The sequence below is a fragment of the Crocodylus porosus genome, unplaced genomic scaffold (assembly GCF_001723895.1).
Source record: "Crocodylus porosus isolate Cpor-Errol unplaced genomic scaffold, CroPor_comp1, whole genome shotgun sequence".
In the NCBI taxonomy this organism is placed as follows: domain Eukaryota; kingdom Metazoa; phylum Chordata; order Crocodylia; family Crocodylidae; genus Crocodylus; species Crocodylus porosus.
This window is the reverse complement of record NW_017728927.1, coordinates 8,200,315-8,225,376: the sequence shown is the minus strand read 5'-3', so window position 1 is coordinate 8,225,376 and position 25,062 is coordinate 8,200,315. Positions and strand designations below refer to the sequence as shown.

Below are 25,062 nucleotides of genomic sequence, written 5' to 3'. Positions count from 1 at the left end.
CGCAGGGCGCGGTGCTGCTGACGCGGGAGCCGGCGCCGCAGGCCGTGCCCGTGCGGGGCCTGCCCGCGAAGCTGCACGAGGTGGCTCTGAACACGGGCCCGGACTCGTCCTGCGGGCTGGCCACGGCCGGCTTCCGCACGGCCAAGTACCTGCCCGAGGAGTGGCACCAGCGCCACTATGCGCAGTACCACGACGCCTTCGCCGACCGCGACGGCTCGGAGCGCTGCCGCCGCCAGGCCCGGAGCCTGGCCGCCGCCACGGCCGCGCTGGCCCAGCGCACGCAGGAGGAGGCCACCGCCCTGGTGGGCCAGCGCCTGCAGGACCTGCACTTCTGGAAGTCGGAGCTGCAGAAGGAGATCCAGGACCTGGCGGCCGAGACCGAGCTGCTGGCCGCGCAGAAGGTGCGGCTGGAGAGGGCGCTCGACGCCACCGAGGTGCCCTACTCCATCGCCACCGACAACCTGCAGTGTCGGGAGAGGAGGCAGCCCCCGGATCTGGTGCGGGACCAGGTGGAGGTGGAGCTGCTCAAGGTGAGTGGAGAAGGGGGCAGGCGGGCGCCGTTGCCTGGCTCTTCCCCAGTCGGCCTCTCACCTGAGAAGATCCTCTCCCGCTTGGGCGAAGGCCTCTGCTTCTCAACCGGGGGCCCACCGGAGAAACCATCCTGCGCGGTCTCTTCTATGCCAGACACATGAACACAGAGCGTATAGACCAGTGGTCCTCAGCCGGGGGTCACTGATTAAACCATTAAACCATCCTGTGTGGTCTCCTCTGGACCAGACACGTGAACACAGAGCATATAGATCAGTGGTCCTCAACCGGGGACACTCGCGGATTAAATCATCTTGTGTGGTCTTCTCAGTGCCAGACACATGAACACAGAGCACATAAGTCAGTGATCCTCGACCAGAGGGTCACTGATTAAACCATTAAACCACCCAGTGTGGTCTCCTCTGGACCAGACACGTGAACACAGAGCGTATAGACCAGTGGTCCTCAACTGGGGGTTGTCACGGATTAAACCATCTTGTGTGGTCTCCTCTGTGCCAGACACATGAACACAGACCACAGATCAGTGAGTCTCAACCGGGGTGCCTCTGGTGAAACCGTTAAGCCATCTTGTGTGGTCTCCTCTGGACCAGACACATGAACACAGAGCATATAAGTCAGTGATCCTCAACCAGGGAATCGCTGATGAAACCATCCTGTGTGGTCTCCTATATGCCAGACACGTGAACACAAACCACGGACCAGTGAGTCTCAACCGGGGTGCCTCTGGTGAAACCATCTCAGCTGGTCTCCTCTGTACCAGAGACATAAGCACAGATCAGCTCGGCTGCCGCAACCTCCCGGGGGTGCCTTGAAATCCTTTCAAGGGGTCTGCCCAATGTTAGCACAGCGAGGTATGCAAACCTGATTTTACGAGATAAACCCAGAGGTTTAAAATAGGATGCCAGGCCGTTAAAAACAGTCTGCCCTGCTGAGGTCTTGAGCTCTGTGTGCCAGAAGAATTGCTCTTGTATTTTTCTGTAGTCAAAAAACAAGTGACAGGTACAAGCTGCCATTTTCCAAGAGCTCCCGCGCTCTTCCCTGCCCAGGGCAGGGGGTCGGACTCGATGGTCTACTGAGGTCCCTTCCGACCCTAAAAATCTGTGTAACCTAAGAGGTGCCTCAAGTCTAATGAGAGGTGCCTTGAGTCTAAAAAAGATAATTTGTTAGATTAATTATCTAACAAATAAAAAAAGAAATTTTATTTTTTTGCAGTTTCTCAGTTGGTCTAATAAAAGGTATCATCTCTGAACCAAGAGTTCTAGATTTTTGCATTATTTTTTTGGGGGGGGAGGGGGTCTAGCACTGCCTTTGAGACAGCGTGCAGACCACAGCCCAAAAGACGCTTCCCTGCAGAGCACAAGGACCCAGCTCCACTTGCTCCGGTGCTGGACTCTGCCTTGCTCAAGCTGGCCTGTAGGTACTTGGATGCAAGTGAAGGAGACTACCAGCTCCACGGCGTTCCTGTTCCCATCTTTGTCCAAGGATGATCAGCATGGGGGCCTTCCAGAGCATCCTATGCTGGCATTAGACATCTGTGGCCTCCACTCGCATGCAAACACTAGGACCTGCGCTCTTCTCCGTTGGAAGAGGAGGTGGAAGTGGAACCGATTATGCCAGCTCAGTACAATTTAGGTCTCAGGCTAAGAGTCAGTTGCAGCTGTCCTGTAGGCAATGGCTGGCCATCCCTCTCCTCCCCTTATTACAAGGGGGAGGAGTGGTTAGATCTCACCAAGGGAAAGAAAGAGGTGGTAGGCTGTGCTGTTGCATGATAAAAACCAGAATCTACGGTATACCAAGAGACTGCGGGGGAGACAGGGCACCATTGCACCAGATGACAGCTCTTAGCAGGCACTGAGCATATAGAGATGCTTTCCTGACAGCCTTATATTAACCTGACGCTGTTCTGAAATGCACCAGCTCCGACCCTTTTTCTCCTACAGGAAGCTACCTTCCTCCAGCAAAAACGTTGCTAGCTGCTTCTCAGAAGCTATTTTCAGGGCAATAGTGCATGCAAAATATACCGGGCCGGCAAGAGCCCTTGGAACGGTGTCATCCCATGGGTGTCACGGTATTTGCACATATGTAATTAGGATAATAGATAATTAGGATAATAGAATGGGCTCCAATGGTGCTCTCCCCTACCTTGGGGGGCTTTAAGAGGAGACCGGACAAGCACCTGGCTGGGGGTGTCTGACCCCAGCGCTCTTTCCTGCCCAGGGCAGGGGGTCAGACTCGAAGACCTATTGAGGTCCCTTCCGACCCTAAAAATCTATGAAATCTATGTATCTATGAAACCTATGGGCCCAGGCTGTAATTGCAAATGATCCTCCTCCTTGTGTCTGAAGAATAAACTCATAGCTACTTATTTGCAATCACCAATGTTTTCTGAAAGGTGCCTAAATTGATTCAGGATCAAATTAGATCCCGTTACCGATCAAATGAGATGCCACTATTACCACTTAGAGAAGCATAGGGCAAGACTTCATTGAGGGGAAGTTTATTGAGCCTGGGATCATGCTGAAGGGGTCACTGTTATTTTAGAGAGCATCCCAGTTGATAATATAGCAAGACGAGCTAGCATTAGATGGCTTCAGAGGTACCGTGATGGCCTTTCTGCCCCGCGAACATCAGTGGCATTATATACAGATCTAGCCGAAATTCTCTGAAGCTTCTGATGCTTTGTAAAGAACTTGGTGAAATATCTCTTTGCAACAAAAAATATTGCTCTAGTGCAGCTTCTCTCTTGCATTTTCTTGTCTCTTGTCCTCTGGTATGAAGAACTGTTGGCTCGCTGCTAAGTCCTTCCGCTCCCGCTGCTAATTCTTTAACTGAAATTACAGTTCTCTGTTTATGATGACAAAGCACGGACAGCCACCTAGGTGCCATCAAGAATGAGTGATGTGATCCCAGGCAAGGCATACTATTAGACACAGATGCACTCCGGAGAAACAAAGATTTTGTTACCATGCCAATGACCTTTTCAACAAGGAATGAGGGACAAGGAATACACAGTAACAGAGGAAATCCTCCACATTTTTAACAGAACGGGTTTTTACAGCAGAGATTTTTGAAAGTAGCAGGTTTTCAGATATACTCGGGCATAACTTTGCTAGCTCTTTCAAGATCTGGCTAGGGCTATATGCCTTTTTCTCGCTGCAGGAGATCAATCCCTACCTTGAATGTCCTGCTCTTCAAATGCTTAATAGCCATACTTGACACTTACAGCTGTTCTTCCCCAAAATCTAGCTGCCCATTCAAAGTTAATGAGCCAATTTACCAGGGAGTTTATTTTCATTTGCTTGTTTATTTGACAGCTTTAAGCAGGTTTTATAGCAAAACTCCTATCTTTTTCCCCTGCTCACATGTCTATTCTTCTGCTTTTAACCCTTCTCAGAAGCAATGGGGCGGTAGAAATATTCACTCAAACGTGTGGCCTCCTTTGGAAGTCCAGTGTGGACTGCATGAGCCACGTGCCCCAGCAAAACCCCCCCAGAAGGGGAGACGTGTTCCTAAAATCAGCTGTGGAGACAATTTGACAGCACTGGTTTGGGCAAGTTTTGACTGCCCGATGCGGTCAAAACTTGCTCCAACATGTCGCGGACTGGAAGTTCCCCTTTTTTTTACTAACAGGCTGCAGTGTTGCCCCCAGAGGCACTCCAGCATGTGGTCTTGGAGAGGAGCATCATTCATTAAATCTCCCTTGGGAGATCTGCTGGGAGGAGCGGATGGAGGAAGCCTGGGGGCTGCTGCTCCGCTCTGAAATTCTGGGCGGGGGGTTCACCAGTCCGTGGTTTCTTTGTGCTCCTTTGCGCAGAATTGAGGACCCGTTCACACTTCTCATCCGCTCAGAGGCAGAACTAACGTGAGCCAAAGCTACAACCAGCATCTTCTCAGCGGTGCATGGTATATCACACCAGATGTAGGGCTGTGCAGAAGTTCGAGGGGCGTTTCGTTTTGAGGCTGTTTCGATGCATTTCGAGCTCAAAACAGCGAAATCAAAACGAAACAGATGACTTTGAAACAGGTTCGAAACGAGGGCACTCAAAACGTTTCGAGTTTTGCAGCCGGGCTTGCTGCAGTGCGGGAGGAGAGCATGCTGCTGGCTGGGGCCAGTGGCAGGACCAGACTTCCCGGCAGCCTGCCGTCATCCCGCGGGCAGCCCGAGCGGCAGCAAGCCCGGCTTTGAAACTCGAATTGTATCGAAACTTTCGAGGAGGGAGGAGTCTGTCACAGCTCCGCAGCCCTCCCGGGGGGTGCAGACCCCCGGATTTGCACGAGGGATGACAGCACGCTGCTGCTGCTGGCAAGTGATATGAGTTTGGCTTGTCAGCAGTTTCCCAGAAACCCCTGCACCTAACTCCTTGAAACTTGGCAGGTTTCATGCCCTCAGAAGGGGCTACCATCCCTGTTCTTTTTATATGAATCAGGCAAGAAGTGATCAAGTTATAGGCTAGAATGGGGAATCATGAAAAACGTCGAAACGTGTCAAAACAGCGACGAAACAAAACGAAACTCAAAACAAAGCAAATGGTGAAGCAAAAGTCGAAATGCAACAGTGCTGTTTTGCACGGCCCTGCCAGACTGGCACACGAAGAGAGAAAGCATGACGTGGAAATGTGGTTTCCTTTCCTTTGTGGCAGAAGCCATTACAGATGACCCCTCAAGAAGACCAGGAGCAGTTGTGAAGATGCCCTGAAATCCTTGAATTTTGGTTTCAGCTCCTCTCTCTGTGCTTTTGGAGAAAGGAGTCCTATTTAGGACATGTAATGCCACTTAGCTATTGCTGTCATGCGGGATGCATTTATTTAACCAAAAGCTTCTCAGGTACATAGTAGAAATCAGCTTTGGAGTACTTAGAAGAGATTACTTTACAATACATCATTTAAATCAATTCTTCCCTATTTGGCATAGAAAGCACCTCATTGTTGTTCTGCTTAGGAAGAGAAGGGTGGAGGAAGAAAGCATTTTTTTCTTTCCTAAAAAGAAAAAAAAAAAGATCATTCATGAATAAAAAGGATGAACCCATATAAGCTGTGCCGTTTTCTTACTGTATTGAGCTCCTGAACTGCAAATACATGAACTCAGGGAAAAAGCCAAACATGCACCTAGCTTGAATGATGCATTTGAGCAGCCTGGCACATGCTGACATGTCCTCTGAATCCCCTCCACCTCAGTATAAATACGTGTGTGTAAGCATCTAATATTTATAATAGAGGCACTAGCAGAGGGCTTGTCACAGGAGAGTATATCATCAATAAATCACTTGTCGGCTGTGTATATTCTGCATGCCAAGTCTATTTCTCCATATGCAGTGTCCAGATATTTTAGCTGGGTGCCAAATACCACCCCTGGGCAAGCAGATGTAATTATTTTTAAGTCATTGGTGTTACCCTGGAAAGGCATTTGGCCCTCCTCCTTGATTCGTTGCACCTTTGATTCTGCACCAGGGAATGGTGACACTCACTTAGCTGTCAAAGCAAAGGCATTCACTGTTGCCACTATAAAAATGCAAGGGTCCTTTTTTTGTTTTTCTTTTTACATATTGAAAGAAAAAAAAATAGAATTGCACATGTTTCTGCCAGAGATGAGACTGGGACAAGGGGATGGTCAGAAAATGCTTTCCAGCCTCCATGATCTGTCTCTTTGCCAGGTGAGCTCATGTTCAAGGGAAACATCCCCAGCAAACAAGCTGCTTCTCAGTAAGGCAGCCCTGTGCAGAGGTAACTGGATTAAACACACCGAGCTACGTGTAATTATGGCTCCAGACCAGTTCAACTGGCAAACAGCATAGCGGTGGAGGAACACCTCTACTCCAGCCTCCACTTCCCTGAACATATGTGCTGTCCTCCGTTTTGTCTCAGGTCTGCAGATCCTCATCCTGGCTTCACTCTGCCCATCACAGTTATGCCCAGGTATGCTTGATGTCACTGAATTTCTAAGTGCCATCCCTTCCCTTTGCAGTCCCTCGCGCCTGCAGTTTGCAGATGCAGAAATGGAGCACGGATCCTGCTGCTAGATCGCTACCGTTTGGGACATTCATAAACCTTTGCTCTTAAATATTCCCATGGCTTCTTCCACGTGTCAGGAGGCAGAAAATCATGCATTGTGATGGATGTATCATTTCAAGACTGTTACAAAGAAAGATACTAGCACCATCACTACAAAGTGCAGCGACATTTATTAGGCACTAAACTGCAAACTGCTCATTGCGCTTTCATTGGCAAACATTTATGACAACAAATGGGGTCTATTAACTATGGAGAGGAAACCTGAAAGCACGGCAGGGTTACTTTAGCTTTCATAGTGGCTCATTTTAACAGACAAGCTGAGAGGATAACACGAGATCATTAAGGGTGGGAATAAGAGGATATGGCCCATCACGTCTTATACGCCTCTGAAACCTGGTAGTTTGTAACACCCTTTTATATCCCCTTCTTGTGGCATGGGCTGGACCTTCTAGGCAATTACTATTACAGGTCTGTGCTCAGGTTAAATTTGGGTCGTATATTGGGTCACCTCTTTCTCAAAACACCTCTTTGAATGGGGAATTGCACTGAGATTGATGGGGGGGGGGGAGATAAAACAGCTGCATTTCTAGGTGGTATTTGCCCCTCTGAGGGGCAGTTCTGCAACACGAGAAGGCAGCGGTGAAGTTTGGTATCGCTCCTGGTCATATTTCCCAACAGGGTCAAGGAGCAGCTTTCTCAAATCACTTCCTTTCAGCCTAGGGGCACCTATACACCTGCAACCAGAGGGCCTGGGGAGGAACCAGTGGAGCTTTTTGTGTGGAAAGAGGGGCAAATGACTAGCATGGAGGCAAAAGGTCCCTTCGTTTCCCATCATGCACATGTAGGAAGGACCATAGGTTATGGTGAGCATGGGTCACAGCTCACATGTCCTTTCTTCTCCCTTTCCTGTGGCTAAGATGTCTTTAGCCTTGGATCAGCACCAATTTGCCAGGTACATCATATTAAGCAGTGAGAATTTATTGGGGACCACTTCACTTCTAGCACATAATGAATTTGTCCATAGCTGGAAGTACTGGAAGTCCTGTCCCACAGCCCTTAGTCAGCATTGAATTTTGTCTGGGGCAAAAAATGGAGAATTTGGGGGTGGAGGTGAGCAGGGCACTTTGCATGTCTTTTACTAGATTGGACATAGCCAGAGAAACACGGCTGTAAGGCAAGAGGGAAGTTGTAAAGCAAGAGGGAAATTTAACTAAGTTCAGATTGAACTAAGCTGGAGTTTGATCAGAAGTGCTCCGTCTTCCCAGTTTCTGGCTGTAAGATTAATAAGGAGGTCCCATTGGTTTCTGTAGCTTAGATGTTAGCACGGTGCTGAGTTTAAGTCAGGAGAAATCACATGGTGGATCAATATCTAGACGTAATTGCTGGAACACATTAGGTTTCTCCATGTTCTACTAGGTTTATGGTCCCCATTGACTATGACAATTGCTACCGCAGCCTTGCTATGCTCTATTTAAGTGCGCACCTCCCCAGCAGAGATGCAGTTAATTTTAGTTTGGGTCATTCACCAAGTGTCTCATTTATTTCAGCACAGAATCACTTTTTCCACGTAAGAAACCCGCACTGGCCTCGTTTAAAAACTAAATTGCATGTTAATCATAGAGGGAAATGGTCTCTTTATTTACACGGAGGTTACACAGCACAGAATAAGATTAGTGTTCTTTAATGCAGTTTCAAATGCTGTGCTTTGCTAAACCTTTCAAAATCCATGTGGCAAAGTGACGGTCTTCTGAGAAATCAGCCCACAAAATATTTCCTATCATGCAGAATATAAAAGCCTCGTTTCTCTCAATTGCAAGCAAATGTTATTAAAGGGATACCATAGGGGTGGTTTGAATGGGCTTCTTTTTAAAAAACTAACTTTTCTTTTCTATCAAAGCTGTTATTATCCATAAAAAACCCAGTTTGTTCGGTATCATTTTCCCCCTCTGTTTCTTACGATGAATGTCGATGGTTTGTATATCTCCTTATTTGTCGAGACCATTGTTATAATGTGGTCATTTAGTGCCAGCAGGGTTTTGAGGGAACAGTTGTTCAGGAATTTGTGCTTCCTGTGTTGGTTCTTGGACTGTATTTGCAGTAAAATAGCAAAACGAATAAGGAGTTTTTTCGCGTATATTAGCTCATTTTCTTGTCTGAACCACAAACATTGGGCTTTGGAAGTAAGAGTACAGTGGAGGAAATGGAGCGTGTTCACTGGACCAGCTACCACGTAACAATGCATAAGCTTTCCAGGTCGGAAGTCAACTCACTGAGCACAAATAGTTCATACCCAAAGCAAACACCTTACAGTCCAAGACGAAGAATAGATGCTTTCCTGTCCAAATCAATTTAATGCCAACATTCCTTTAAGATTTTACATTCTTCCATCCGTTGGACATAAAACAGTTCAAATTGGGACCTCAAGCATCCAGGCCATCTCAAAGTAGGCCACATCTTCATGGCTTCAACCATGTTAGGAGGAAGATGCTCCTTCATGTACAACATCACATCAGTGACTAGATGCGGATGTTATTTTTCCCATGCACCTTAGAGTTGGCCGTTATCAGATGCAGGATTCATTTGAGACAGCTGTGGTCTGGCCCTATAGAGCCAAAATGCAAAGTCCATTGGATTATTTCAGTCTGGGCATCTTCAGCCTGTTTAAATATACAGTAATGCTGTAGGTGATCTTGCAACACTCTACCTGTAACCTACGTATTACACATGTTGTATTAAATATGACAAAATATCTCTCATACTCATGTATTATACGCACTCTATTAAAACAATGAAGTTTCAAGAATGGGCATATTTTGAAGTCTTTGTGTCTTTTTTATAGATGTACCAGACTTACAGTTTATCAGTGAATTCACGCAGCGTTGATTGACCATCTTTATATTTTAATTATAGCCGACTCCTCAAAAGATCTCTGCTTACAGTAATGACAACCACTGGCAAAGATAATGGGTAACAAGAGGAAGTTTCAGCAATGTCCCAACAGGTGATGAGAGCAAAGACCTCTGCAAACGGGATGCATTATTCATATAATCTTTATATTTTTATCTAGGAAGCAGAGCTTATCAGAAATATTCAGGAGCTTTTGAAAAGAACGTTGATGCAAGCTGTTAACCAGATGCAGTAAGATGCTTTTTCACTGTTTCCACTGTTCTTAATTTATAGGATCAGCTCATAGGGATAGACATCTTAGTGGGTGAAATTCGTCCCACCACAGGATCTCTACACGTCTTACTTTCTATTTAAATTCTCTAGAAAGAGGTGGTTAGATATGCAAATTTAGCATTAGCAAGCGAGCTGATAGAAGTGTCATGTCATTTTGTAGCAGTGTTTTCCATTATGCTATATTCAAATTTTTAGTCTTGCTTGCAAATATGCCTACGTAGTTCTGTGACAACTCACAATTGCATTTCAATAGAAGTATACTACAAGCCTTTTATTCTGATGAAGCTAGTGGTCTAATCTCATTTCATTGTGCCTAGCACAGTTATATTAAAATGCCCTTTAAAGAAATTTGACTGAAAAAGGAGCTTTGTCAGAGTTTTTGCTGCCATATGTCAATATAAACTTAAGACCTCTGTAAAAAAAAGGAAACCCCAGCATTCAGGCTTATATGCAAGTCTTTTGCCCTTCAAAAGTAACACATACTTTTATTTATAATATGCCTCTTTAGGATTTCATAAATATTTTTTCTCCAAGGTATTTCAAGATACTATATATATACTGTTAAGCACATATAACATACACAATGTCTTTATTCTTAAGTGTAGCTATTCACGATGCTCTGCTAGATGTAAAAGCAGAATGCTATTTTAATTAAGAAAGCATGTAAAAAATGGAAGCACTCAATTGTTTTTAAGTTGTTTAATTACCTCAGTTCAAGCTCAGTAGAGCATCTATTGAGCATGGACTCTACTTCAGATCAGTAATTGTTTTAAACTGGTCTTGGTGTTACCTAGGTTAGCCTAAATATTCTTTAATTTGTTGGTTTATACTGACATCTGGTGGTAACAAACAAGAGAAGAACGATACTTTTTGTAAACCTACCCTCTTTAAGGATATTTTACAATTACTCGCACTCAGCACGAACAATTTAATTTAGAAAAGAAAACAAAACCACCAAGTTTAGTAATGGCAAGTCATTTTTGTGTTTTCTAGAGGACCAAATCATTCAGTGTCCAAGGTATAACCTAGTCGGGAGTGGAAAAGAGAACCCAGTAAATGATATGGCTCAATTCTCAATTGAGTTTCCTTTCCACCACGATTAGCCCCAGGCCCAAGTACTAGGGCTGCCAGCCCGCCTGGATTGGCCAAGGGTCTACCAAAATCGGTACTGACCTCCTGGTGATTTTTTCAAGCAATCCAGGAGAGTATTAATAGGATTAATATTCCATCATGTTGACAAAAAAAATCTGGAATAGCTTCAGTCCCAGTTGGCAACCCTACCAAGAAATCCCCTCTATACCACAGAGACCGGACTGTGCAATGACCACAGAGAAGAGTTGAGTCCAACAGAGAATGGGTAAAGCGAGGTATTTAGTCTCCATATTCTTCTCTGCAAAACGTTCTGGGATTAAGTGTTGCCTGGGCCCTTCCAAGAAGTAAGCTAGCTACCCAGCTTCCATTGAAAGTCCCAGGCTATGACCTTGGTCCCAGAACATTTGTGATGACTTTGCAAAGTTGTGTGATTTTCCCAGCAGTGATTTGTGATACTCTTGACCTTTTAAGATTGAATCGAGACCACAAGCAGATCTGTGAAATGGACTGGTCCGATAAGGTTGAAACCTACAACATTGATGAAAAGTGTGGAAGATACAATAATGAGAGCACCAACATCCAGTTCCATCCTGGCTCAGCAAAGTTTGAGGAGAGGTGAGGAGGACTTGTTAGTGACCTCTAAGGAGAAGGCCACAGATGCTCAGTGAGGGTATGGAGAAGGTGTCTCCATGCAACGACCTGTATGGAGAAGGTGTCATGTATGCTCAGTGAAAGTGGAGTAAGCTACCTGGCATTGACTGTGGGATAAGAGTGTCTGCATGGATAGTGGTATCTGATGGGCTAGAAGATCACACCTACTGCAGTTGAAGTTGGGAGGGCACCTCCTGGGGACACACAGCAGCTAGCTTTGAACTACCCTGCTCAGGTCTTGGCAACAGCGCAACGTCCAACATTTCTGGTGTGTATTTATGCCATGCTTGGTATCTGAGCTAGCTCTGAGACAGCTGCAATCAGACCTTGGACTGTGGTGTAATTTTAAAACAGATTGCATACATTGCACAAATCCATATTAAGTGTTGCAGAAGTATTTTGCAGTAACTTCTCTCACACTTTTGGGGGCTGCTCCAAACCCCACTGACGGTCTCTCATTGATGCCAAGCAGTAGATTACGCCTCCAGTTAGTGACTGAAAGGAAAAGTTCCACTTCTCTTACCTAGAGCAAAAGTGTATTGCTTAGCTATAGGAAATCTGGTTGCTTTTTCCCTTCTCCAATCAGGATCTTCACTATGTGATACACAGAAAATCATGTAGTTTCTTCTGCTGCTCAACAGATGGCAAAGTGTTGCCACAGAATCCTGTTTCTCTGTTTGCCAGATTTAACTAACATGGATTATAAAGCTTAAATTGGCCAGAAATTCTAGAGTTTATGTCCTGCTGTCTTCATAGCGCTTGCCCTCTTGGACTACCTAAGACAGGGGTGGGCAAAATGTGGCTCAGGGGCCAGATGTGGCCTGCCAGGCCATTCTGTCTGGCCCACAGGGTCCTTAAAACATTTAGAAGATTAATATTTATCCACCCTGGGCTGCCTGTCATGCAGCCCTTGATGGCTTGCCAAAACTCAGTAAGTGGCCCTCTGCTGAAAATAATTGCCCACCCCGACCTAAGATATAGGAATCCTTTTTATTCCTGTTTGGGAAAGGTGATGAAACTCCGCATGGTTCCAGATAATTTTTACTTCCTTCAGAAGCAAGAAGATAGGTAGGCTGTCACTGCGTGATAGATGCACATGTATTACTTCTTCGTGTCTTACATGCGTTAGTACTAGAGGGTTGATGCCAGCTCAGAGATGTTGCTGGCCTGGCAGAAGTTACCAAAATGGGATAATTCTCCTTAGTGCAACTTGGAAAAAATCCAGTCTGAAAACAGGAGCCTCTGACTTTTGCCTGGTCACCTCTTCTTGCAGTGCCTCAACACCAGAAACCTGGGCAAAATTCAGTCACGACAACATCTACCGGGCCGAGCGAGAGAGACTTGCGTCCGTCAACCTCCGTTCGCTGATTGACAACATCCTGCACGACGTTGCTGAGGACTTGCGCATGCAGTGTGCTCTGGTGGACGAGGCTTTTGCGAAACGCTGCGAGGAGATGGAAGACGCCAAGCACAAACTGGAGCATCACTTGAAAAAAGTAAGGGCTCCCTCCCACATGTTGGCTGCAAGGTTTCTATTACCCTTTGCTTCTGCTGAGACAATTGGGATATGATGATCCCCTAAGAAAAGTTTCTGAGCCTATGAGGGGTGCATCAGGTTAGTATCCAGCAATGGATTCTGGTCCCAGTTATGCACATGCTGAAATCATATGGTCTTTTCTGTTGGCCTAAAGAGAGATGGACTTTCCCACGTGCTTCAAGTGAAATCTGTCTGTAGTATTTTGCTAAATCAGATTCTAAAGAAATGGGTATTTCCCTTCTTTTTATAGCAGCTCAAAGTTGGCTAACGCCAGAACCTTAAAGGCAGAGAGTCTCTTATCTAATTCAAAACAGCCTAACTTTTTTTGGGTTAAACAATGTGCCAGAAATGATTTGCTGAGGTCAATTCAGCCATGAATAGGGAATACTAAGAAACTGGACATCTGTAACCAGGCACAAGGTATTCTTCAGCTCTTCAGAGCAGAGATCGCCATTTCCATTCAGCTCAGAGCAAGAAGAGAGCTTGCTGTTGCCATTGTGCATTGTGGCCACAAACGAGCCAGCAAAGTTATCATCAATTCACAGGGCGCGTGAACGGGCCTTGTTAGAATATGCCTACAAAGCACCGTGCTCTTGTATCGCGCTGCCTAAGCAATTTTCATTTGATGAAGCCTGTCTTCTTCATGGTTCTTCTCTTTCCTAACAGACCCTGACGGAGATTGGAGATCAAGAAAGCAATATTGCTTCTCTCAAGCAAGCTATCAAAGACAAAGAGGCACCAATGAAAGTCGCTCAAACACGGCTGTATGACCGGTCTTTTCGGCCCAATGTTGATCTCTGCAGAGATGCAGCGCAGTTCAGGTAAAGAGCTTGAAGTCCTAAAAGACCCCAACTACATCCAAAGACCTGTATAGGCATTAGCATCAGCAGCCTAGAAGAGCCATGTATTTTGTAGCCAGGGGCCTTCAGTGCTTAATCATGAGGACCAACTCTGATATTTTTCACTGACATAACCCAGGTGCATATTTTATTGGGGGGGCATATGGTATACGAAAACATATGGTAGTCACTCACAGGTTTTGAGAGGCAGAATGTAGAAAAAAAAGATATTTTACAGAGTCACGGCATAGAGCTGGCTTTTTCATGGATGGAGTCCAGTGTTAAACCTATACACCTTAATTTTGGAGGGTTGGTTTTTGAGGAAAAAGGTGCGAGACATGTGAGTAAAGTCATTTTAAGGAAGATTTTAGCCAGGGCTACTGTAGTCATAAATAGGACCTCCGTAGACATGGTTGTATCAACTTGCTTCTTGGAGCAATGTAGTTTCTTTGCTTTTTCCGCTGATCCAAAATAACTTGGCAGGTCACGGATAATTGGCAGCCCCTACACTTGTTGGCTGAGGTTCACTAGGAGGTGGGTTATGTGGCGAATGAGTTACCCTCCCAGCCCTGAGGAGGTAAATGGGCTGTTCATTCCTGTAAGTGGGGAAAACTCCTTCAAAGGACCGGACTGATGGAATGCGATTGTCAGTAATAATCCATTTTAGAACTGGAGATGAATATATCCTTTTCAGATAAAGGATCAAATTGTGCCACTCTTGATCCCCGTTAGGGTTCTTTTAATCACTTTTCATTTTTTCCGCCCCAAAGAATCAGGGGTGAGCTTTTCCAGCTATACAGTGTATGGGTAGGAAAAATGCAGCAGTTGAATCCAGTATGCTGTTTCGCTCTTCGGTGCAGTGTGCAGTACTTAGATTTAATCCCAGTGCTTCGTGCCTTCTCAGATGCACTCATTTTGGGCCGCAGTTCATCAAGCTATGCCTACACAAAGCTTTTAAGCATGAGCATTGCCTCCAATGTGGTTTAAGAACATGCTTAAGGGCTGTGTCTCATTGCTTTGTTGACCTGGGGGCTTATATTGTTTCAAATCACTCTCCACCCTCCAAAGATACCCACACACGGGGTTCTCTCGCCTTGTGAAATAGAAGTTTGGAGAGAGATGCGATACAACATTCAAAGTCCTCCCAGAAACTCAGTAGAGTGCTGGGTCTCACTTGGAAGGTCTTCTCTCAGGTGGACAGATTGCAGTTCAATCTGAAAACAGATGGGAGACTGCAACCTGATTTTAGTTACATCAGCAGAAATCTGGAGTTACTCTGTTGGCTTCATCAGTTCCTCCAGCCTTACACCAACAGAAATAAAAAAAAAATGAGTTGAAATAAATATGCAGTCAATGAAAAATCAGTGCATCATGGAACAGTTCTTATGCCACCCTTTCTTGACAAGGGGGCTTGCACAATGCAACAGTTCTTACGTCAAAGGATAGGTTGATTACAACTAATGGCAAAAAGCTGTCTAAATGCACCTTAGACATATTTTTTACCATCCGATTTTTGGGAGACCTTTATAATTGCAGTCATTTGAATGCACTCTTAGCTTTAGGCTTCCTGGAAGAGATCTCACTCACCGCTCTGAGAGCAGCTTCATTTTATAACCCAATTGCTCAACGTCTCCATTACCCACCAGGCCCTGGTAATTGCAGGTCTAACAACTAATTACTGGGCTGTTGAGCGTCATGAGAATAAAGACTACAAACTGTAGAGTCATAACAGTTCACATGCCTTTGAGAGTCACATACTGCCGGCTTCTAATTTTTATTACTTATCTAATTCAATTCAGGCTGATCAGTGAAGTTGAAGAACTAACAGAGTCCATTGAATCTCTGAAGAAGAAACTACAGGAGTCTGAGCAGTCCCTGAGAAACCTGGAAGACACACGGATGAACTTAGAAAAGGAGATAGCGGTGAAGGCAAACAGCATTTTTATTGACAGGCAGAAATGCATGGCCCACCGCACACGGTACCCTGGTGTTCTTAAATTAGCAGGTTACCAGTAGCAATAATATGGAAGGCTGGAAGAAAATCCTAACCAAAAATTTGTGATTTTTGTAATAATATGCTAAAGACATTGACTTCATTGTTTACTTCTTTTATCTGAATCAAAAGGCATCAAAATATAACCCTATTTGCCTGGTTTGTGCGCTTGGAAATTCATTTTGTCTAGACGTAGTTTTCTAGACAAAAACTTTAGATTGCCTTGAGTTTGAAAAGGCGAGTGCAAAGGCGGATTTTGTGCCACTTTGAATCTAGTCTGTGCATTTCTTATGTTTGGATAGATTTTACACGGTGTGGTGCTTTCATGCTTTGTTGCCACAAGACGAATGAGGCAAAGAAAGCGTTATTTCTAGCTTTCTCTCCTTTTCAGACTGCCTTGCTGTGAATGCGTTTGGGTATTTTTACAAGAGATGAGTATGCTTGTGGTAGGAATAGATTCAACAGATTTGAGTTTCAAGCTGCTTGAGTGCAGAGAAAAAATGTCTAGTCTGCACAGGGCAGGTTTTTTGCTGCATGCTGGCAAGGGAGTAAACCCAAGACATCTGCCTGTATCATCTGGTATAGAATTAAATGAGTTTAAACTCTCCAAACCCAACTTAGTTTATTATTCAAGAGAGGCTAAACATCTTATGGATAACTGAATGCCCCTTTTAACATGAACTTAGCTATTTGGTTGTCAAAGTTTATCTTTTGAGAAGCTTCCCACTGCTTTCAGAGGAGTAGTTCATGAACAAAGGACACATTAATACCATCTACCTTAGTGAAACCATGTAGCACGTATAATTCACCCATGAGTCTACAGGCAGCACCTCATTTCATTGGCGATTTGCATCAAAACACAGAAAAGAAGAGGTTAAGTGAAACAGGCTTGCTTGAAGGTGAATTCACATACTTTTATTTTTAAAAGACAGTTTAAAAACATCCTCCCTCCACATGGTCACTAAATTGTTCTGCTTATTATGCTGAGCATGAGAATTAATGAGCATAACAGTTGAACTCTGATGGCTATTTGCTCAAGCACATATTATCTTAACACAGGACATGCATATTGGTTTGGGACCGAATTAAAGCTTACTACAAGTTCTCTGAAAAAACTTGCATCAGTAAGGCACATTCTGACTTGATATCTATTTCCAGAGTTGTTTTGCATCCATGGGATTTCATATATCTCCTATCTGTACTTGCTGATCCCATTTTCATCATCCAGAGCCTGAATCATGCTCATTAGGAGCAGAGTTGTTGTACAAGGAAAAGAGTCTATAGTGCCTTGTATAGTTTCACAAATAATCCTGAGACACTACTAAGCAGAAATGTATCCACTGAGATTTCCGAAGCATCTAGCTATGTAACACCCATGCTACTTGGCTTTTGAAATGCCTTTAAAAAAATGTAGCCCCGTATAACCAGCGATCCCAGACCCTGTCTGCACCATGAATTTCCCAGGAGTGCACAGCCTGCAGTTCACACTCCGTCTTAAATGAAAGAGTTCAAATGAGAACCAAAGTCTGGAAGTTATTGCAGTTAATCTTTGAGGCTCCACTCCAGGTGATTTGCAGCATCATTACCAAGTAACCTGCAGGGAGATGGAAATGTATTTCTGTGATGCTTTCCTGGGTAACTGCTGGGCCGTTTCGCCATGCTGCAGGCCCTTTGAAAAGTAAAACAGCAACAGCATTTTTATCTCAAGAGCAATAAGAGCCATGGTGACAATTTCCACCACCTCGTACAACGCTTAGGAATTGCACATTTCTCTTCTGAGAAGGCAAATGTGACTAATTCACGAGATGTATCAGCAAATTACTGGAGCACACTCTGGGCTAACTGCACAAGCGTTCACTGCCGGCAGCTTGTATGCTGCTGTCAACCGCTCCGCTGTTGGTGATATGGCAGACGGGATCAATTAGACAGTGGGACTTGGTGCTTGGTGTACAAGTGAAGGGAATGATTCTCAGGGTTAAGTTACGCAGGACATTTAGGCCATATTATGGGCATTTAAAATGTGAGCATCCCCATGTTAAAGCTCATTGACTCATGCTAAATGGCCTCGGAGCATCTTTAAGTTGTACCACAGTAGGCGAGGGTTAACTCTGGGCCGTGCTACCTACCTTGTGTTAGGGCAGCTTCGCTGCTTCTGTGAGATATAACTGGCAATTTGCAGTCCTCCAGCGTCCCGGGATGCACCACTCCTAGCATTCCCCACCCAGAGCAGGGATAGAGCCCAGGTATCCCAGCTCCTAGCCACACCCCTGCTCGTCAGCCCTTCAGTGGCAAATCAGAGCGATGCAGGCAAGAAACAATATTAACTCTTCAAGTGCAATCTCACAGTCCCACATTTCACAGATTTAACACGGTCTAAGTGTAACGCGTGACTTCACCATTAGTCTGCACCCAAACTGGGGACGTATTTGTCTTCCCCTTCTTTTGAAGCCCTTCAAAGTACTTGGTATAAATTAGAGCTGCCTTCCCAAGACTTGTGCATGCTGACAACACCCACAGCATGCTTCTACATTGAAGGATGAGAACAAGGCCAGTGCAAATCTCTTATACCAGCTCTGCAGCTAATGAAGCCTTTGAAGCCAGGAGCCCTTGAAGGAAACCTTTCCCCTCCAGTTCAGGGCACCTTGTCATTCCCAAAGTAACAACAACTGGCCTGAAGCAAACCCAAATGGCATAAAAATTCACAAGTAAAACTAGTAGGCTGCAACACATGGCAAATGTATCTGTAAAGAAATCATTTCCATTTGCCTTGTAGTTTGTGATGTCACCTTATTTCTCCTTCTGGAATAGTCACAACATTCAATGGAAGGTGAGTTAATATGGGACGTTTCATATTTTGTTCCAAAAATAGCTACCCACTCTCAGCTATTTGTCATTCATTTTTGTCCTGTGAGAAGCTTGCAATCGTGCAATCGGCAAGTCAAAAATATCTGAGGACTAGTTGTCTACTGCTAATAGTGACGGGTCAAAGGAAGTATTTTTAAGGAAACTCAGAAATAAATGCAAAAATCTAGAACTCTTGGTTCAGAAATGATACCTTTTATTAGACCAACTAGTAAATTGCAAAAACAATTCTCTTTTTCTGCATTTTTGCAGGGGGGGGGCGTTGCATGGCTTTCTCTTTTTTTTTTTTTTGCATGTCTTTCTCCTTTCTTTTGGATGTATTTTGTCAGGGAAATTGGCCAGCTACTGCGTAGCACCCATACACCGAAGGGTGTGCTCATACACCGATGACCACTGGCCATGTCCCATCTCTGGGCCCATTCCTAGTCGCGATCAATTAGGCAGAGAACGAGGGAGTGTCCGGTATGTGAGTTTATTACTCTGCAGAGGGGTACTCAATGTCCAGAGACAAAGAGATCCCCCCAATCTGAGTTCGATAGTACTCTTTATGTTAACCGGTCATACATATGCAAATATAAGTATACATAGGCATAAGGCATATATGTGCGCGCATCTTTGGGGAATTTCCACAAGTCTGGGGTCCTTCTACATGCTGTTGCTGGGTTACAGAATGCGGAACAGAGCAAGCTCGAGCCGGCTGAAGTTGGTTTGGTGGTCTCCAAACCTACTGTCAATCAAGAGGGGTGGCGGGGGGGGTTTCAAGCTTATGCTTTTAAAAGGTCATCTCCTGCTTCCCTTTTTTATTTATGGTTGTTTTTCTTACCCTTTTTGTCTGTCTTTCTTTCAAGATGGCTGCAGCCAGGTGAAGCCCTTCCGCGCTCTTCCAGCTCAGGTCCTTTCTGAGGTTTCTTCCCCGCTCTCTGCCCCCCCTAAACATTGCCTTTCCCCAGCCTGTGCTTGGGTACCTCCTCTCTGCCCCTTTTCCCCGCTTTCTGAGCTTTTCCCCCGGGGCTGTGGTGTCCTCACTTGCCTGCGCTCCCACCTGTGCTCTCCCTTTGATTCCTGCTGCCTCCCTCCCCAGAGCCCCTTACCCTGGTTTCCGCCACCTCCTCCTGTCTTAGGGCTTGCCTTCAGCCCCTGCAGGGCTGTTTTGTCCCCCCAGGGGCCGAGGCCTTGGGCTTTGACCTTATGGGCCAGCCCCTGATGTCCTGAGGCCCCCCGAGCATCCTCCTGTAGAACTGTATGTATGTATATGTATGTATGTATATGTTTCTTTGTCATTTTTTGTCTGGAGTGCGAGGGCAGGCCCTGTGGGCTGTAGGCCCAAGTCTCATTGCTCATGCCTGGCCTCATGGCCCTGCCCCCTTGTTTATTTACTTTGCTGCAACGTCTACTCGTTAAAAAGACAAGACCAGACCATGGGCAGGCCTTGCAGGCCATGAGCCACAGCTTTGTCCTTCCCAGACCTTCGGGCCAAACTGTAGTGTCTTTGCTGCCCCCGATTTGTCACCCTCCCTGGAATAAACGTTTCTAAAAGTCAAAAGTCTGTCTGTCTGTCTTCTGGATTTCTCTCTCTCTCTCTGTTTTTTTTTTGCATTTCTTTTGGTCTCGGACCAACAAGGCTACCAAATACATCCCTGAGAAAACTCAAAGCATTCAAAAATATTGAAGATATGTTATGTTAATTGGAGTAGTTTGCAAAGGGTTTGCAAACCAAAGCTGCCTTAAAGTTCCCTGGTATTTGACCAGCCCTGATCACTAGTTCTCTGCTATGAAAAGCTTTTCCTTCTTTCTGCTTCCCTTTTCTTCAGTACGGGGATTCTACCAAACCAAATTAAAATCCTCGTCCATCTACTTCAGTATCCTAGGCACCAGATGGTTCTTTATCCAATTAATTCATTGGATGCTTGTCTAAGGACAGCAGCGGGTCCTTTGAGTTTGACTGATGTCGAAGGATAGCATCTTACGTCTTCAGAAAGCATGATTTTAACATTCAGGACATGATGGAGCAAAAGCCTGTTTCTGCTCATTTTTGAGTGCTTTTGAAGCCTGGACACTTGCAAGCAGCTGACAGGCTCCTCTGCAGTCAGGGTGGGAACCTGAGAGGGGCTATTTCCATTTCACCCAGGGAAATGATCTGTTTTTATCATTCCGTGGGTGAGGTATGCAGGTGTTCCTATAGCAACCCACTATGCCATCCTTATTTCAAGAAGTCGTGTACAGTGGGCTATTTTCCCTCCTGGCACATCTAAGCACATACAAGTTTTACCCTGTAAGTCTAACTCACACCTTCTTTACTAGAAGTGGGGTTGGGGAGATAGTGATACAAGCAAGGTGTTGGTTTAGGACTTAGGATACATAAGTTGACTTCCCGTGTGGTTGGACAAGCGCCTATGTGTAAAACAGAGGATAATACTAGACCTCAGAAGGGTGTCTGAGATCAATATCTGTTGATCACCATATTCTGTTCCTATGGAAATGCCCTCCATAAGGGATGAATTTCATCCACCAGGCGTACGACAACCGTTTGGTGCAAATTGGTGCTATGGTAGCGTGCTTTGTTCTGCCCAAGCTCATAGACTATAACTTTGGAAGCCACGATGATAGTGAGTATGACATGGGTGTTACAACATTAGCTTGATTACCAGCACGGACTAAACAGCAGCTGAGAACCGCATCACCGTAGGCTGTCTCCCTGCACCCAACAGCTCTCCTTTATTCCTGGTTTACCGGCTGGCTCTTCTCGAAAACTGGGCAAATTAACCAGATGCTGCAGCTGTGAGTCTCTGATAAGCCTCCTAGGTTATAAGTCATTTGTTTTCTTCCTCCTGTAGCACAAGGTTTTGCATCAGGACGTGTGCTGGAACGTGATTCCTATGAGTCTACCTGCCTTCTCAATTACTATCACCCCCACCCTCCTACAGGAACCTGAACGAAGGCAGTTTGCAATAGGAAATCGGTCTCCTTTCTCTTCCGAGTTCTGCAAAAACCAATAAAATCTATACTCCATGTTTATAAGATGCCTCCAGACATAAAGAGCAGCTGTGGCTTTTCACTGTAAATGCCTTTTCTTGTACCTTTAGGCAACCAGTGAGGGAAATAAAGAGGCTGTAAGTAGAGTCTCCCTGGAGGAATGCAGACTTTGCGCTGCTCTTCTATCACATCGTGTCGAACGTGGCCATCGGTAGACACGGCACCTAAGGATCCAAAGAAACAAGGCCCCGTTGTGCATTTATACCAGGGTGCAAACGTACCCGGCAATAAATGGGCATTTTTGGAATCTTTGTTTTACTGAGGGCTCTTAAAAAGGGAACCTGTAAATATACTAGCAACGAAACAAAACTGGAAATGTCTTTTCACATTGTCACCCGCAGTCGGGTACAGAAAGATTCCCAGCACAAATCCGTCTTGGGGTTATTTTTAACCATCCAGTAGCGTGTATTAAAAGAAACATGCTGGGAACTTGCGAGTGTAGTTTCTATGGAATCCTATTAGTTTCATCCTTTTTATTTTTATTTTTAAATTCAACAGGGCTCTTCCCTTAATGCCAGCTCCAGAACAAGAGCTGCTAACTTCTTCATTTAGAATAATAGGCCTATTTTCTGGAACTTTGCAGCACTGAGCAGCCACAACTCTCTTCGGGTATTGTTGGCAATAAGCACCTTGCTTGGTTAAATGTGTAATTATCAAACAATACCCTTCAGCACAGCAGGATGATCATTTCAATGGAGCACATTGCAGAAGGATAATATCGGGGGGCTGCACAGGCCATTCCAAAATAAATGCAAGTGCCCCACTGGTCCAAGCGCCTGTTGGTACTATTACACATCCTTTCCTGGCAGTAAATCACTCCGTTGCCGTCAGCATGTCAATGGAAAACAGAAAAGCACCAGGATATAGACTTTAAAAGAAAAATCAAACAAGAAAGAAAACGAGACATTTGGCTATCATTTTCCCCACTGTCTCTTCCTCCTTAGCTGGTAATTGTAAAAGTATAATGTCCATGAAATCGGGGCAGATTTTACCAGGACAGCTTCACTGTATGATCCATCCCATCAGCTCTGCTTTGGAAATTTTATCAGGCTCAAACATCATGAATTGCTTTCAGCTGCAAGGGCCAAGAACATTAGCTTCCCAATAATGGTGGGAAGAGAAGGGATGCAACAAGGACTCTCCCTCATGGTCAAAATTCAATGACTTTATGACTCTGAAAGACTAATTTCCAGGCAAGGATAAATTAACTTTGTAAAATGAAGAGAAGTGATATCTCTAACTAGCCATCAATATGAATAATCTGCAGATTAGTCTGCCAACTATGTTCCAAAACCTAGGTCAAGCACCTTGAATTAAGAGAGCAGCAGGCCACTTTGCGTCATTAATAATAACCTTTTCTGGCCTTCATTTTCATGGGGTTGCATAGCTCAGGGGACTTGCAAAGGGCATGCTTTTTAACCCTTAATTTTCTAGCTCAAAGACAGTCCCAGGCAGTAGTGACAAGTCATCAACACCTTTTTATGGCTCCTCATGAGCCTATGTATTTGGGAGGCTGCTCCAGTCCCTTAGATCTATGAACTCACGCTCTGATGGTCACCCTGGCCCCCCAACTCCATGCGTCTCCTCGGATGACAGACTTTCAAAAGAAGCCAAGAGCTCAGACGATACGCGCTGTACGCTGCCACAAAGACAGTCATCTCTGGAAGAGGACTGGGCTGCATAACCAGAACACATCCGCACTGGCCCTGTTATGCCTGTCGCATTCATAATTAGGGCAAGATCGTCTCATACCTGTTAGGTACCTAAGTAGACATTAGCATCTAAGTGTGATCCTATCCTACCCTGTGCAAGCACCTGCAAAAATATTCGTACAAACGGTGGGTGGGTTCTCCTCCTCCCTATGTTTTGTAGTTTGACGTTCAGGGTATAAAGATGCTGTGTTACAGACCTGACTCGCTAATCCGATACTTCTGGGATTTCTGTTTCCTGAGTGGATAAAACTTGTGTGCGACTTGTAAAACTTGGTAAAGGACTGTCTCTCAGAATGAAGAGCTACCAAGACTCAATTTACCGCCTCCTCGCAGAGACTGAACCTCAGGAAACAGTGCAAGCAGCCAGGAAGGGGAGACCGCCGACAGCAAGAAAAAGAAACGGTATCTACTGTGAAAGCAGAGACAAAAAATACCTGTTTAATTAGAGGATTGGAAGTCTGATTAAAATCTTACTAGCTGCCGAGACGTCGACTCAGGTGGGTTTAATGACCTTCACATTTTCTCTCTGTACCTCAGGAAAATAAAAAAATAAAATAAAAAAAAAGACATTTCCTCAGAGCTTCTATCCAGAAAATTATCTGAAAAAAAAAATCACTAACATGCAAAAATGAGTCATGCATGAATTCTTTACCATAATCCCACATTCTGGACTGTGTTACTGCTGGGTGGGTCCGACAAGTCCAATTGCTATGGTCGCTTGGGGTCAGCTACACTATATTAAGCAGCCAGTAAGATTACTTAGACCAGCCACGGGCTGAACGAATTGTGCCATCAAGGACAAAGATAAACTCTTTGGATTTGCAATCTGGCCACTTGCTTGGATCCCACAAAGACAAAACCTCCTTGAGAAGTCCTGGGAGAAACCTATAAATAGATGCTGGTTATTAATAATGCTGTTCCAGCAGCATTCCCGGTGCTGCAGGCATGGTCATTGCACACCGGAAGACACAGCTTCTATCCTAAGAACGGGCCATCGGAAGCTGTAGGTCCCGTATCCCTCCCATTGAGGAAGAGGCTTCAAAGTCTCTGTTAAACGTCATGCGAACAGTTAAACCCTGTGCTTTAACAATCAGATTTGACTGGTCCCTAATGAATCCTTTGCCTGTCGTATGTTTTCAAGGTGTACTTGGACTCCAGGACTGCAGCAGCTTTTGAGGCAGTTGTGATCAAGGGTAAAGTGGCAAGACCTTATTCTCTTCCTCTTTCCTTTGTTTGCAAAGTGTTTGTCTTCCCTAAGAGAGCTGCTTATGAAAGCCTATTAACAATTTGAATAATGACAGAAAAGGATTCAAAGCAGTCGTTCCCTTTATTATTAGTTTTCCACTTGAAGGCAGAACGGCTCTGCCAACTTGCAAAGTTGTTGTTCAGCACCTGCTATTGTATGTAAGCTTTTAATAATCTCACTGCAAACTCTTTTTCCTGCAGCCCTTGGCAAACAAGAAACCATCTTCTCCTTTGTGTTGCCGTGCTTCAAGGTTTAGAAGAAATCTCTCATTTTTAACATGAAGTTGCCTGTCACACCTAGATTGTATTAAATCTCTGGAATGTTAAATGGTATTAAATGAGAACGTGCTGGGAACAAGTG

The 25,062-nt window shown here is 44.9% G+C and overlaps 1 protein-coding gene across 1 annotated transcript in view; it reads left to right on the top strand.

Moving 5' to 3' along the window:
• Window positions 1-15,995, top strand: part of TEKT4 (tektin 4) — a 17,146-nt gene extending 1,151 nt beyond the window's left edge. Inside the window, exons 2-7 of the mRNA XM_019542138.1 lie at window positions 6-530; window positions 9,625-9,695; window positions 11,301-11,444; window positions 12,754-12,976; window positions 13,684-13,838; window positions 15,656-15,995. Of these exons, the coding sequence (XP_019397683.1) occupies window positions 6-530; window positions 9,625-9,695; window positions 11,301-11,444; window positions 12,754-12,976; window positions 13,684-13,838; window positions 15,656-15,872 (1,335 nt within the window). The 3' untranslated portion in view covers window positions 15,873-15,995. The remainder of the gene's footprint in view (window positions 1-5; window positions 531-9,624; window positions 9,696-11,300; window positions 11,445-12,753; window positions 12,977-13,683; window positions 13,839-15,655) is intronic.
• Window positions 15,996-25,062: the final 9,067 nt, after the last annotated feature.